Here is a 16,165-nt window from a genome sequence, read left to right as displayed (position 1 = left end):
CGATCAGGGTTCAATGATACGGTGCGCGCCCTGCTCATCCATGGAGACCACAAATGCTGGATAAAGAATTCTACGAAGATCGAAGCAAAGGTCACGGTTTCAGCTACACAAAGGTCATGTCCGCACGTACGAGCACAGGCAAGCAAGCGTACATGTAGAGTAGAGACCAATAATAAAAGCAAAAGCAAGAGCAAGGTCATGTCAATCATTACAGGGTGAATAGCAAAAAATTCTTTATCCAGCATCAAGCTGTCCATCTGCCGTAAAAGTAAGGCGGCAGATGGGACCGGAATTGACAAAGCGCTGGCAAAAAGTTACTCTGACTTGTTGAGTTGCATCAAGTTGAAGACGAAGTTGTCAACAAAATTGTTTCAAATCACAACATACGAAGTCGACTACGAGTCCGAGGTGGAGAAAGCACCTAAAGCCAACCGTTGATGACTCATCTCCAGAAGCCACTGTGCAGGAAGCCAACAGCACACTCTTCGAGATGGAACGGAGAGCGTCGAGTTGCTGCCCCGGACGGACTGACAAGATGTACGCGAATGCTACTGCATCGACGTCCCACCGCACTGACTCGCTGACGACTATCGACTATGACTACTCCGACTACTCTCATCGACTACTTTGATGGACGACTCACCGACGACTACTTCGACTACGTAGTAATGCTCGCCGATGACTATTTCGACTACTCATCGAGGACCGATTACTTCAACTTGTGAGGGCACTCGGCGACTACCTCAACTGCTCGTCTCGACTAAAAAATTAGTCAGGGCAAATTTCTCATCGTCGACAACTAGTCATAATCGCCTCCGACTAGTCGACTTCGTCACAACCGTCACGGCTTCATCAACGACCGTCACGGCTTCATCAACAATCGTCCACGAATCAAGCTAAGTCACTTTTCTAAATTATCTTCTGGCTTATTTTCCGTTTGCGCGCAACACGTGCTCTACTCGTCGGAAGCTCCTGCGCACAACACGCGCTCTACTCGCCGGAGGGCAGCAAACTCTTTCGCGCTACCGCGCTCTCTTTTTATCGCAACAACGACTATTCCTTTTTGTCACTACTCTTCTCGAGAAGAACACGCCTTAACTCGTGAAAGCCTCGGGTGCACCTGTGACGCCAAATGCTTGCACACATACACGTGCAATAGCAATGTCCATCCGCGTACACTCACACACGCAGCGGATACGGCTAAACGGGGACTGAGAGCCTAAAATGTAACAGGCTAACTACTTGGGAAGAGTATGACTGGAATAAGAGCATGACACACAATGTTTACATTAATCGCTGAATAAATTTCAGTAGTTTCAATATTCTGTAAAAATGCTACATAATGTACGCATCTTTTCTTTTAGATCAAACTTCAGTGACGATGCTCCAGGATGCCAAGCGTACAGGCTAGTTCCCGAACTCAAGGGCTAAGTGCCAATAACTACTCGACGTGGCTCCTACGGCTCACCTGGCACATAAGCTCAGGGGGCTAGACGCCGCAAGACTACTCGGATGATGACTGGGGTGAAGATTTAAGATCCTTGAGTTGATTATTCAATCAATTCAAGGCTCGGGGGCTGATAAGCTACACCCAATAATTTTCTAGCCGGAAGAAAAGATTCAAGATTTTTTGACCCTCAGCCTGATTCTATGATTCAACCTAAGGCTCGGGGGCTACTCCATATAGAGTGCAACTTTCGCTGCCCTCCATACATGAAGACTACAATATTAAGTTGATCAAGGTTTTGAGCACACCATAGCCTCATGGCAGCTTTGAGAAGCTTTGAAGATTCCGCCAGATAAAGTACTCGAAGAGCACCAAGACTACTCGGCGAAAATCTTAAGACTACTCGAAGACTGCTGCATTCGACTATGAAGCGCTCGGGGGCTTGTCGGGAATAGATCCCTAGTACCCGCAAGGAAGGAAGAAGTTAGACTCCTACTATAATTCCCCTGTAATCCGACTAGGACTAGTCCTGTGTACTCCTACTAGAACTCCTTGTAATCCAACTAGTACTCTTGCCCCCTGGAGTATATAAAGGAGGAAATGGGTACCTAGATCGGCAACTCACCTAAGCTCAACACTCAAGTGCAGAGCGTAATATACAACACTCCAAAATAGGATGTAGGGTATTACGCTACTCTGACGGCCCGAACCTATATAAATCTATGTCTTGTGCCCTCGCTTTTATCTTCGAGTTTCAGGTCCGGCGATCCCCCAACCTAATCGACTACCTCGGGTACCCCGTTGGTAGGCTGCCGGTATAAAACACCGATAGGAACCCCACCTTATTGAGATTGAGTTGGAAACCTTCATCTCCATCTAGTAAATTTAGTACTTGTTATACTTGTTCTTGCTAGTTCTTCGATTGCTTGCAGGATGAGTGCCCTAGTGGCCGGGTGACACGCTCCACAAGATCGCGGCAGCCATTGGAGGTGGTGTATCGCTTGCTAAGGCGCAGCTTGGAAGTATGTAGTCAGGCCGTGAACGTCGTCTCCATCAACCAATCGAGTTATCCTCCCTTCTCATCGAAAGATCGAGAATCAACCCTAGCGGGTTCATATCAGTTGGTAATCAGAGCAAGGTTTATCGGTGAGAGACTTCCAATCATTCGCTGTTTTACTTTCCCATAGTCTAGAAAAAGCCAAAAAAATAATTAGATTAGTGTACCCACAATCCTATAACCCTTTGAGCCTTTCGAGTTTTCGGTTGCTTAGAAACGGGAGACCCCTATAAATCATTTTTATAGTAGTGATGTGTGCTGTCCATTACCTCGGTCCACACGTGTGCATGCATGCATTCCGTCCAATTTCTTTGCTAATCACGCACATCACACAGTATGCATGGATCCATGCGTGTAGGCAACACATGAGCAGCTCATATGAGTATATCACTTCGTTAGTTCATTTGGACGGTAAAAGCAGGACCAGCTTGTGAACTTAATGCATTGAGCAACATATTGGTGCACGGCGTGTTCCTGTTTCAAATTCGAATTGACGTTGTCATTTAAAACATTCCATTTATCAGATTCGTTTTAGCTTGTTTCCTTCCCTTTGCTAGTCGAAATCACTAAGTTAGTACTTGATTCGCTGCGGGTGTGAACTCCTACCCACCACCTCAGTACAATTGATGTGACCGCGAAGCACAGGTGCATCTGGGGGCTAGCGTAGGGCTCAGCTGGCGTGGTTTAACTTGGTGGGGCAGTTCAGATGTTCAAGGGCGAAGGAAGGAACGGATTGACATGCGTGTTCTTTTGTGACGTATGTGTCGTGTGATTAGGTTTACTTTGCAAGAATTAAATCGAATCGATTCACTGTATCTCTCACATAAAAGAACCTTGAGCACTTGATCTCTTGTAGTAATTAATGGAAATAAAATGGTGATGACAAGATATATGTTTATGATATCAATTGTTGATTAATTTTGTATAGCATGATTGCTCTAGTTATTTATGCAAATCTAGTTGGTACTTGTTACATGTTGAACTTAAGCTAAAATATTGAAAGTAAAGACATACTTGTAGTAAGCTCCTTTTTACAGAAGAAACACAGCAAACCAGAAGCCATGCGTACTAGGAGTCGCCTAAGTATGTACCATAGTTGGGTAAGCCTTGCTGAGTATTAGTATACTTAGGGTTGTTGTTCTGACCCTATTTCCAGTGGTGTTGCATCTCTTTGATAGTACGTCGGTGGGCTCGATGTGTTGTCCTTTGCTCTGAGTTGTTTCTAGCTTTCCGTCTATCTTAGTTTATCCTGGTTCAGCTTTCTTTCCGCGGTGCATTTAAAAAGCTCTGTTTCATTCTTGTATTTGAACTCAGTTCGTAAAAGTTAAGTGTTGTACCCTAATTTATGATGTTTGTATTATCTATACTCACCTTCGCATGAGACTTGTGGTGTATGTTTTGATCGAGATATTCAGTGGTTGAATTGGGATTTACTCGATAGACTGTCAAATTATGATGTTTTAAGTGTGTATTCACCGGATTAACCATTAAGCATACTTAAGTCGGTTTAATCTGGACAGTTCTGCCACAGCAACCACTTCTGAAAATGAGTGTTTCCAAAACCGACCGTCATTTTTAGAGGGGGCTTGTGTAGGGCTCAGCTGACCATGGTTTAATATTGTGGGGCAGTTCAGACGTTAGAGGGCAAAGGTAGGAACAGATTGACGTGCGTGTTCTTTTGTGGCGCATGTGTCGTAAGATTACTTTGCAAGAATTATATCGAATCGATTCTCCATATCTCTCACATAAAAGAAGCTTGATCACTTGATCTTTTGTAGTAATGGAAATAAAATGGTGATGACAAGATATATGTTTATGATATTAATTATTGATTAATTTTGTATAGCATGATTGCTCTAGTTATTTATGCAAATCTAGTTGGACTTGTTACATGTTGAACTTAAGTTAAAATATTGAAAGTAAGGATATACTTGTAGTAAGCTCCTTTTTGCAAAAGAAACCTAGCAAACTAGAAGCCATGCATACTAGGAATCGTCTAAGTATATACCATAGTTGGGTAAATCTTGCTGAGTATTAGTATACTCAAGGTTGTTGTGATCCTATTTCAGGTGGTGTTGCATCTCTTTGATGGCACATCGGTGAGCTCGATGTGTTGTCCTCCGCTCGGTGCCGTTTCTAGCTTTCCGTCTATCTTAGTTTATCCTAGTTCAGCTTTCTTTCCGCAGTGCGTTTAAAAGCTCTGTTTCATTCTTGTATTTGAACTTAGTTCGTAAAAGTGAAGTGTTGTACCCTAATTTATGTAAACGCTGTGATGTTTGTATTACCTATACTTACCTTCGCGTGAGACTCGTGGTGTATGCTTCGATCGAGATATTTAGTGGTTGAATCGGGATTTACCCGACATACTGTCAAATTATGATGTTTTAAGTGCATATTGACCAGATTAACAATTAAACGTGCTTAAGTCGGTTTAATTTGAACGGTTACCACTTCTGAAAATGAGTGTTTCCAAAACCGACCGCCATTTTGAGAGGCGGTCTATGTCCATGAAGGGCTGATGTAATGTAGATGTGGTTATTAAAAGGGACATATGTAAAAATATATTTGTAGTAGTGACCGAGAGAGTGATAGGAGGAAGGACACGAGGATATCTTTCGCATCGCCCATATATTGAGAAAGGATCCTAATACCCACATGGCCCTCCAGGATAACACCAATGATGCGATCCACAAAAAGTTTGCCTTTAAGATACGTAATTTAACATCTATTGAGCATCTCCAGCAGTCCAACATCAGCTAGCTATAAGCCGTCTACATCATCTCTTTGTTAAGGTCATTATGTAAAACAAATGCTGAGGTGGAGAAAAGAAGGGGTGAAGAGAGACAAAAGTTAGTTTTTTTTTGAGCAACAAAAGTGAGCTACTACTCGTTTTAACTTTTCTAAATATATAACTTTTGATGTATACTTAGATATATACTACATCTAAATAAAAAAGATATGTAGCTAGAAAAAACTAAAACAAATGATATTTTGGGATGGAGAGAATAATTAACAACAAATCCATAACACACTTCAAGAGCATGCAGCATTTAGCACAATTATTTTTTAAGAGCATGGTATAGCTAGACCATTAGATGAGTTATCTGTTGTACTTATTATTTATTTATGATAGAAACAACCTTATAAGCTAGCAAACCGAATGGAGACGGATGCGTCCTTACAAAATTGCAACACACGGAAATTGATGGACTAGCAAATTCATCTTCAGCAGGTAGTGGATGCGGTTCCTGCTCAGGTATGCGCCTTAGATATATGTTTGTTGCATGGCCCGGAAAATCTTTCAAGTGGAACTATATTTACAGAGAAACTGTTGAAGATAATTCCCTAGGTAAACTCTCAATCCAGTCAGAAAATGCGATACCCAAGAAAAGAAGCAGCGGACTGTCGAGTTAGGAAATATTTCTCGAGCAGTGGTCAAGCGTTCTCAACTATATGGCACCGATAGATCAATGTTATGATCTTATTACTATATCATAAATTCGTTAAATTCGTTTTCCACAATTGTTCTGCATTTGTCCTCCATATCCTTTACTCCCTTCATCCCACAGAGACTGTTCGTTTAGCTTTCAAAATTTATCCCACAAAGAGTGATCTAACAAAAGCCCTCGTAATACCTTCTGACCCAGTTAACGAATCAATCGTTTACTCCCACTACCGATGCATGAGCCAGACTCGTTAAATAAGAAAGGCTAATACATCCGACAATTACTGCAAGCGTGCATGCATAGTTAATTCTACGAGAGTTATTAAAGGTATTTTGGACTTTTAGAGTACTTTGGACTTATAGCACTGCTACTAAGTCTTTGTGGGATGGAGGGAGTACTTCTACAAATTTATTTTAACAATGAAAAGCTTAATTTGCAAATTACATGCAGAAAGAGTACTTCGCTTGTGCTCTGCTCGTATACAAGGAAAAGGCCATACTTATGACCATTACAACCCGCACCTCCGGCAACTATACAAGACACGATGCACAATAAATACAACAAGAATGGCATCTTACTGCACTGAGTAGCACGGTGTGCCGCCAATGCATGGTTACTATCGCTCCAATTATCTAGACAACTGATTGAAATAAAACAAAGCTATATATATTGGGAGGGAAAAATACAACAAATGGTACAAGATCTAACATATGGTGTTACAACTTACATCGTAGCTGCATGCCTTCTGATCCACGCGTTCCCATCCGTGAATTTTTCATCCCTGTTGTCTCCACTGACAGGCCAACCACTGGGCAAGCTGGATGTACAGCAGAGAAATGCCCACGCTGACCATAAGAGAATTATAGATGTTGCCGATAAATCACGGCAATACCCCATCTGACAAAGAAATCAGGCTCGGGCAATCATTCCAGACCCCAGACAGCACACGTGATGATCAAGCCAAGTATCTGTACACATTAGGGTTATCTTTGTCCCTCTCCAAGTAATCCCTTGTGATAAGATCCTCAATCCGCTTCTTTATTGCCTTGAAGTCCGGCTACAGAGAGAGGAGCAGCTTTTATCATATGAACTCATTATAAGAAAATTGAATAAACAAGTGACTTGATTCATGAATACTCCTTTAAACATATATACAAATTTGTATTGCACAAAACAGAAAGATTATGGGGCTGGCCAGAGGTGGTGCTAAGAGGATTATGCTATGTAATGGAAGTCAGCACAAGTAAACAGACGTAACATCTCAACTCTAACAAAGTACAGTATTTTGGAAACAGAAAAAATCACTACAGAGCTGATTGATTGAATTGAGGGCTTAAGAGGGCAAAGAAAGTTTTTCACTACTAACATCTACAAATACTGTGTTGAACATATGTTTTGTACCTTGAACATGCGACCAAGCTGCTCCACACATTCCATTACAAGTTGTTGATGACCCAAAACTTTCCGGCTCTTCATAATGCGCACTATGGATGCATCAATTGCATACCTGCGATCCTTGTCAACATCTTCAACTACTTTCTTCTTCTCATCAACTGGAGGAAGAGGTATCTACAAATGGCATGAAAAAACAATATAGTAAAAAAAACAACAAATCAGGAAAGTAAATCGAGAAAATATAAGAAGATACCTTTATTCTTCGCATCTTGTCAGTAAATTTTGAATTATACTCAAAGACATCATTTGGTGAAATAGATTTGTTACTAGGTTCTTTGTTAAGAATCTTGTACTTTGCACAAGAAAGAGAATGAAGAAGGCGAACAACATCATCATCTGAGAGATTTAGCTGTGTCACAATCTCAGAATAGCTGAGCCTGTCAGCTCCATTGAATAGCAGCAGCAATGCAGCCTACCAACATAAAGATGAAGGCATATCAGAGAACATCTAACATGGCACAAATGTTTATTGAAATGCAGTTACAATACCTGATAAGTTGTAACAATGAGCTCAATAGTTTTGGCCTCAAACTTAGCACTGATATTACAGGTTCCCAGGGAATATATCCAGGTAAGCTTCCTGTGCTTTGTTCTTGTTTGGTAAAACTCTTTGAAAACCTCTACGCATTTCACCTGAAAAAAAATTGAGAATACAAATAACTATCCCGTGCAGAGTAAGTTATCAGATATAAATACTACAGAAAGTAAAGCAAGTCACGGTGTGATTTAAATTACCAATCAAGTTTAGAAAGCAATATAACAGGTCTGCAGTAAACATGAAGGGGAAAAAATTTACCATTTCAGAAGGCAGATTTATGTCAAAAGATTTGTAGCTTGGCCAAAATCCTGTTGTCAGAACAGTAACAGCTAAGTCTATTCCAGGATTCAGCTCCGGATGGTTGCTTATGAACTCTTCAAACTTTGTTTGATGGTCTCTTGCAACAGTCAGATCAGTAACCATGCCCTCCATTTTTGAAGTGAATTGCCCTCCGCACTGTTGTTTTAGTTTGGTCAGGATGCTTCTTTCATGCTCATCATTAGCACTCTTGTCAAAAAGTAATCTCCTTGCAAGCTTCTTTCTGCAAATTAGCACCAGAATTCAATGAATCCATATTCCAATTTATCCAAGAGCTTAAGGACCACTAAATTAGTATGCTAAATAACTGGAGATTACCTGTAAAATTCAGCAAACAAGTCCTTATCGCTGATGTATGCAAGCAGCCTTACCACCTGGTAAGTGTACAGTTTCAGGATTATGTTACTAGATCTATTTGAAAAGCTTGGTAACAGTACCAGACACAACAAATTGATGGCTGTACCTTCTCAAGAGTATCTTCAATTGCTTCGTCGCTAAGCTTTTCACTGCCACCTTTCTTTAAAATATTGTCACAAAAGGTGGCTAGCAATTCAGCATTTGAACTACCAGAAACACCTTTATTGCAGAAAACCTCAAAAGCCTCTTTAAGGGCCTGTACAAACAGAAGAACAAATAGGAGCCAACATTTCAATGTCACGGTCCAAAGAATATAGCGAGCTAACAGTCTCAGATAAGTACATCAAACTTACAAACCTTATGAAAGAGAGTGTGGCCCTGGAAACACTCTGTAACATATGCTACATACTTGTCATGCAGCTCAATGATTTTCCGGACAAAAATCTAAAATCAAGAAAAGCTCACTGGGTAAGAAGCCACACAAAAATTGAATGGCAACAGCAATATCATATCAAGACGCAAACCTGTTCTTGTAGACCAACCATATCCTTCTTCTCTGGCTGTAAAAGAACGGATAATCTTAGATGACACTCAAGATGGAGAGAAATCAAAGGAGGCAAAGAACTAAACATAAATAATCATGTTGAAGAAGATGCAAAAGCAAACCAACGTAAGGAAAAAAAGTAAGAGCCTCTAAAAGTAAAAAGAAACCTACAACAAATAAAAAACAAAAGACATAAAACAGGAAAAAAAAAGGGTATTAGACTCATAACTCAATGTGTTTTTCAATAAAAACAAATAAAATGGTGATTCAGGCAAGATGATTTATTCATCAGTCTATGTCCAAACCATCATCAGATAATAACATAGTAATAAACTAACAGCTGAAAACAGCTATGGCATATATGTTCACTAGTGGCATAAAAATGAACCCACTTGCCTATCGGCACATGACACAGAGTATAGACATTCCAACATGAATCAAGTACAAATATAAACGTTTGAGCAAAGCATATTACTAATTTGCCCTAGGTAAAACAGAGGATGCACAAAAATCAACTATTGAATGTAGAGACAAATGCTGCACCTTCTTATTGCTAGCAGCATCTTCTGCTTGCTTGACTAAAGCTGTGCCCTCGTTAGTAACATGCTGCAGAGAAGTACAGTTAGATTACAAAATTAAAAATATTTATGAAGAAATGGTACATGTTTGAAGCAAAAGTACCTGCTTAAATATCTGAGAAACAGGTTCTAGGCCACGAGTTATTCTGGAAAAGAGCCTATACATCCTAGACAGATCCTCAACCTGCAGTAAGATTGCACAAATAATATGTCAACATATTTTCATATACCACAAATATGTTACTAATGAAGACAGATCTCTCACTGAGGCACTGAACCTTGTCATCACGAAGTAGTGCATGACATCCAGAATGTTCCTTCTCCAAGAGTTGGCTTGCATACTGAGTTAGCAGTTCGTGCTGCACTTTCTGCCAAATCAGATCATGATAAATCATGTCATACAGGGGGAAGACATCATGACTAGTGCTCTATCAGGATTCCTATGGCACTTTAAATATATAGCAATAAAATATGGCTTTCCACTAACCTCCAATAACTTCTGTTCACTGCTAGAATGCAAATAATGAGCAACTCGTTCCTTTTCCCTTTTCAGGCATTCTTCAGCCTAATGAAAGAAAATTCCATAAGAAAGTGCTCACCACAGATAGAAATGTTTGCCAAAGTTTCTTCAAGATGAAGATACCTTTAACATGTAATCCGGACAAGAATCCTCAAGGATCCAGGTTTGGGCCTTGATAGAGTAGTAATCGGCAGTATCTTTAAGCAAGAAATCTTCAAAATCATTTTCATAGCACTCCATACTACCCAAACCAATTTCAACAAATATATCCAGAACATTCTTCAACAGGGCCCTATCTATTTGTTCACCTTCACGTTCTCGGTCAATCTGTTGAAGAAAGAATTTTTCATAACCAATTGACCAAATAAGTTCACATTACACAATGCAAAGCAAAGACTCACCAAAGATATGACTGCACTTTTTACTTTCCCTTTGATCTCTTGGTATACCTGTTACCAGAAGTGCAAATGGTAAAAAATACAGAATACTTACAGGTATCAAAGACCCAGTAGTTTGGTTTAAGAAAACAAACAAGATTAATCCAAATTAAATAGTTGTGTTACCAAGTCTCTGAAACAACTAAGCCCAACTTCTCTAAGTGGCGGTAGTGATCTCCGGGAAATGAAGTACCGATCAAGATAATGGAAGAAGCGTGATAGCCACCGAACCATTACTTTATGATTTGACCACCTTTTTACTAGCTCTCTCAACATAAACTCATCATGCTTCTCCCTTAGCGAAGGTAAGACCTGCATGAAATTGAACCCACATTACCTATAACTGATTATTGACAGAGAACATGTGCAAATATAGAAAGAAAAATTAATGTGGTTAAACCATGCAAATGATCAAATTTCATTAAGATATAAGAGTAAGAATTTCCTCCAACCGCAGTGTTAAAAGAAAGGATGTTTGCGTTGGGGATGCGCTCTTGTGGGCCAAGGTCTAGGGACCCCCTTTGTTTATAAAAGAGGCCTAATTAGGGGGTCTAGGGGCTCAATTAAGACATCCAGGGGCATCGTTGTAATGTTTAGGGACCTATTTGTAATATTTAACCCCACCGATGGAATAAACATAAACAGCCATATCCTCCTACCTATAAATAGAGCCCTAGGACATGGGGAAGAGAACTCTTGGTCATTTGTTCATTCGCTCACTTGTTCACTTGCTCTCTCTCTCTCTTCCCCTTCCTCTTATTTGTTTGGGATATCCAATCCCAACAGTTTGTATATGAAAGAAATACATTTTTCTCATACAGATGAAAGGTTACTATTGACAATCTGAACTGTAAGATCAAGATTCAAATGCTCTTCATAGAACCGACACTTGTAACATGCTCAATTTAAGGATTACCTTCACACATTTAAGATATAAACACATAGGCCAATAAGTTATCTGAATTTGAGTGCTGGAAAGGCATTTTCCACTATCCCCCGGTATCATAACTAACTAAACAAACATACCTAATTAAGATGTACATTTTCATGCAGTGAAAAACTAAACAGAAAGCAGGGATATCTGAAAGACTAAATTGCACCCACCATACAACAACTTGTCAGGTGGGATCAAATTGGTCCAACTACTTGTAAAATGCTCAATTTGTACGATAACTAGACATGTGGGTGCAGATTAGTCCAACAACTTGTAACATGCTCAATTTTATGCAATAACTCGGTAAATTGGTGCACCTATAGTCCAAATATAACAACGACAAAATATTAAGCAAAGTTGATGGACACGTGAATTTTCTTCCATTCAATAATTTTTAGATTTTTGTCAATAAAAGTTATTGATCATGACCAAACTATGGCTTCTCAACCGTCTACATAACTTACTTTTTCGTTAGTTAAAATTGAATAATATTTTAGAATTACGCTATTGGCATTACCGAAAGTCTAAAGTCCATCAAGCATGTTTGTCTCTATTCTTTTAGCTCATTCTCACTTTCTAAACAAGTACATGAGGCTTTAAAAAAATATCTATGCCAAAATCCTAAAAGGTACTGTTAGTATTTATTAACATATTGTTTTTTTGTCTAGCTTAACAGTGCATATAATCAAACATTTAAAAAATAGTGAGGGTGAATTTATCAATATTAAATATGAAATTAAATATTCCTAATTCAAATTAAATTACTGTATAAAGATAATTAATATGAAGACTTAACATTAACTTCTTAAACACTAAAGGTTCTAGTTTTGGCCAAATACATTGCCATTCCGACGTGAATATCAATGGTCAAATAATGTTCAATAATTTTTTCCGATGCGAATGTACCCCAACCCGGCATTAGCAAAAATGTTGCTCGTTATGACATTTGGACTGCGGATAATGCACCAATTTACAAGTTGTTGGACCAATTTGCACCCACATGTCAAGTTATTGTACTAGATTGAGTATTTACAACTTGTTGGACCAATCTACACCCACCTGGCAAGTTGTCGTATTATACGTCAAGTCGTCAACATTATATTTTATAACACGTTACTTACCAAAAGCAAGTGCAATAAGAAAGTTGATACAATGATGCTTATAACATAACCAATATCTACAATCAACAAAACTGCCAAATTGTTAAACATACCCAGAAAAACATCTTTCTTCATGACTAGTTAAATGGACAGAACTCATACTCCCTCCATTCAAAGAATATATGACACCTTGGACTAAATATGGTCTCCAATAGGAAACTATGACAATCAATTTTCATGGTTATGTTAGTAAAAGCCACAAAAAAATATTACTAATGAATGTTCCACTCAAGTACTCAACAAATCTACTAGTAGTACAATACTATTTTGTCAAGACTAATCTAACTAATTTGGCGTTGTTTCAGTAACCCTTCCAGTGGGAAAACGTGCAGAGAACTCAGAGCAGCCCTAACTCCCCCTAAATTTGAGAGAGAAACACAAAAACGGCCTCCAACGAACCCTCAGAGCCTCTAAAACAGGGTACCTGTGTAATTTCATTGTATGAGTACTAATAATCCTTTTAGCATGGGTAACATAAGCAACCTCATGCCCTGCCCTACTCAGGGACATAAAGACTGAAATCTAATAGACTTAACAAACTTTGAAGCAATCACATCAATACCCTTTACTTAGAGTTGTGAAAGTTTTGTTAAATGATATCAATGAAACCTCAGAAAAGGTAGCATTTTGTTGGACAACAGTGATTACCACACCCAAGGACATATAAAGCATTTGTCCAATTCTCTTTATTTTATTGACTTAATTATCCTTTATCGGAAAAAATATGAATGGCTTGTGATTAGGTGCATATAACAATGATGGGCGCTTTGAAGCAAATCTAAATAGTAAGCTGGTCTTCCATGTAATGATGCAGGTTCAGATGTCCATTTGCTTCCTTTCCCTGTACTGAATGATCCATAGCTGCCACATCCATGGTTGTTTCCCATGCTCTTCCAAAAACAACGTTCTTTACACTGCTCAATAATGTGATAGCGTGTTCATCTTTTTCACTTTTCAAAGAAGAAAAAAGATCACGATCAAGTAGGACACTTGACATCCAACAGTAGGGGTTTGGGACTGATGGCAGGCAAGCCAAATGGCTAAACTCTCAATGTGAATATGATCTCATGAAGACTGCCCCTCAATCTACACCATTGGTTTAATATCAAAATTCATGTTGACAGGTTGAACACAAGAAACTTGCTGAGAAGGGTTCAAGGTTAGCTCCTATGACTGTTTGTGCACACATAATGTTAAGGAAACAGCTGAACACTTGTTCTTCGGGTATCCTTTTAGTACTTGGTGTTGGCGTTTCGTTTTCATCAGCATCAGGTGGGACTCGGGAGCCTCTTTGCTGGAAAGGATCGAGTCATGTCGATCAAGAATGCAGTGGCAAATTTTCAAGGAGATTGCAATCATCACGGCCTCGACAATTTGGACCCATGAAATGGAATTAGCTTTAATGGGCAGCAACCTTCTATGGGACATTGGAAAATGGCTTTTCACAATGACATGGAGCTGAATATTATAAAGGCCAAGCCCAGTAAGAAAACTCTTCTTAGAGATTGGGTTGCCTCTTTTTTGTAACTCTTTTTGATCCTTTTGTACAGTCTTTTTGTTCTTTTTGTTTGCTAACCAAGGTCAGCATGTGCATTTTTTTTATATTATATAGAAAATGAGATCAGTAGGGGATTCCCCTCCTGTTTACCTAAAAAAACAAAATTCATGTACCTATATAAAAGAGGTGTGAAAAAGGCATGAATGCTTCTTCTTTAATGAAATGATATGCAGCTCTCTTGCGTGTTCGAGAAAAAAAAGCATGAATGATTTTCTGTATTAGCCATCAAAGCTTTCAGGAAGTCTGTCTATTTATAAATTCTAAAAAACATCGTATGTTTCTGAATGGTAAGGGTACAATGATAGAGAGCTACCACATGGTGAAGGTACATAATTCTCACAACCAAGAAGCCTACAGAAGACCTGGGTTACATACTTTCATGGTCAAATTGAAGTTTCCCAGGCTTAGACAATGACAGATTATTTTTGCAAGCAATAGTACCAAACTTTATAGTTCTACTCTTGAATTTCAGAGGACTAGGATTTCCAGGCATCAAGTCCCTCTGTATCTATATAACTCCTCAATGTGTGATGTCTATCCATCCACCACTTTGTGTGCAAATAGGTAAACATTTCCATGAATATCTTTCCCCCAACTCAACAACCACGCCAAGCTAGAAGAATGGACAAACGAATCGAGCAAGAGCTAATTCACCCAGGAATCAATTCAACGAGACTCTCACCATGGACGTGATGTACTCCTCGAATGACTCGCGGTACTTCTCGTAGAGCTGCTGCGAATAGTCGTGCGGCGGCTTCTGCGTGCACATGTTGTAAATCGTCCTGCGGCATCGGAACAGAGCCTCGATTAGATCGGCGACGCAGCAACCAATCGAGCAAAATCTGAGTACGGAGGGGATCGAGAGGACAGAGGAGGGCAGCACACGCACGTGTAGAGCATCATGTAGTCCTCGGAGCTGAACTGCGGCTCGGGCTTGCCCTCGAGGATGTTCTTGAGCTTGGTGATGCCCTTCTGCATGAACTCCCACCCCTGCTCCAGATCGATCGTCTTCCGCTCGTGCGTCGCCATCGCCGCTCCCCCTCCGCACCCGGCCCGGCGCGGCGGGGGGCTTCGGCCGGAGAGGGCAGCCGGATCCGCGGCAGGAGGGCGGACGTAGGGAGAGGTAGCTAGCGAGCTGCGCGGCGTGGGCGCCTGGCCGGTGGCTTCCCACGCTACGCGAGGCGGAGGAGCGGGGGACGAGAAGGGGGGAGGAAGGGAGGGGGTGATGGGAAATTGCTTTTCTGATTTTGTTCCGCCTTTTTTCTTTTATTTGTTTTATAATTTTTGGCATTATTTAATGCTGTTGAAATGAAGTGATGAGTGGCGGTATTCCTGCGCGGGGAGCTTGGAGCTGAGCTGAGCTGACGCAACGCAGGTGGGCGGTCGCAAAGTGGGAAAAGGGACGACTCAGGTGCTCCCGCACTATGCTCAAAAGCCAAGTGGTCAAATATCCTTTCTTTTTCTTTATGGAAAAAATTGGCAGATCAAATCAAAAGTAAAGGGAAGTAAAATGTAGGCATGTTTGCCAATTTCTCTCACTTCTAATTTCAAATCGTGATAAAAAAATCTCAAAAGCAAATTGTATTACCCAGCTTGCAGGCTATCTCCAAACTCGAGCTACAATCTTCTCCCCATGGAACCAGTCTCTATTTCGTCCATGGGTATTTCCCTCATTCTATAAGAAGTAATGAAAATAGTGATGTATAAAATATTTTTTATCGAACACGCAAGGGAGCTGCTTATTTTTATATTAAGAGAGAAAGAAAGGGAAAGATCCCCGTATAAAGCAGTCTCATTTCCTCACAAAGGAGAAAAT

General features: G+C 40.0%; 1 protein-coding gene across 1 annotated transcript; it reads right to left on the bottom strand.

Moving 5' to 3' along the window:
- Window positions 1-6,348: 6,348 nt before the first annotated feature.
- On the bottom strand, window positions 6,349-15,596 carry LOC101760842 (cullin-1). The gene is made up of 18 exons (XM_004968695.4): window positions 15,239-15,596; window positions 15,032-15,131; window positions 10,824-11,009; window positions 10,662-10,709; window positions 10,384-10,587; window positions 10,228-10,305; window positions 10,019-10,108; window positions 9,844-9,924; window positions 9,706-9,768; window positions 9,143-9,178; window positions 8,976-9,062; window positions 8,725-8,874; window positions 8,580-8,635; window positions 8,202-8,484; window positions 7,895-8,038; window positions 7,599-7,817; window positions 7,352-7,519; window positions 6,349-7,007 (listed from the first exon to the last, which is right to left on the bottom strand). Exons 1-18 carry the CDS (start codon window positions 15,376-15,378, stop codon window positions 6,906-6,908), a joined length of 2,235 nt encoding a protein of 744 aa, XP_004968752.1. The 5' UTR covers window positions 15,379-15,596; the 3' UTR covers window positions 6,349-6,905.
- Window positions 15,597-16,165: the final 569 nt, after the last annotated feature.

Source organism: Setaria italica, chromosome V (genome assembly GCF_000263155.2).
Source record: "Setaria italica strain Yugu1 chromosome V, Setaria_italica_v2.0, whole genome shotgun sequence".
Taxonomy (NCBI): domain Eukaryota; kingdom Viridiplantae; phylum Streptophyta; class Magnoliopsida; order Poales; family Poaceae; genus Setaria; species Setaria italica.
Note: the sequence above shows the minus strand (reverse complement) of the source record. Positions and strands in the feature narration are given on the sequence as shown.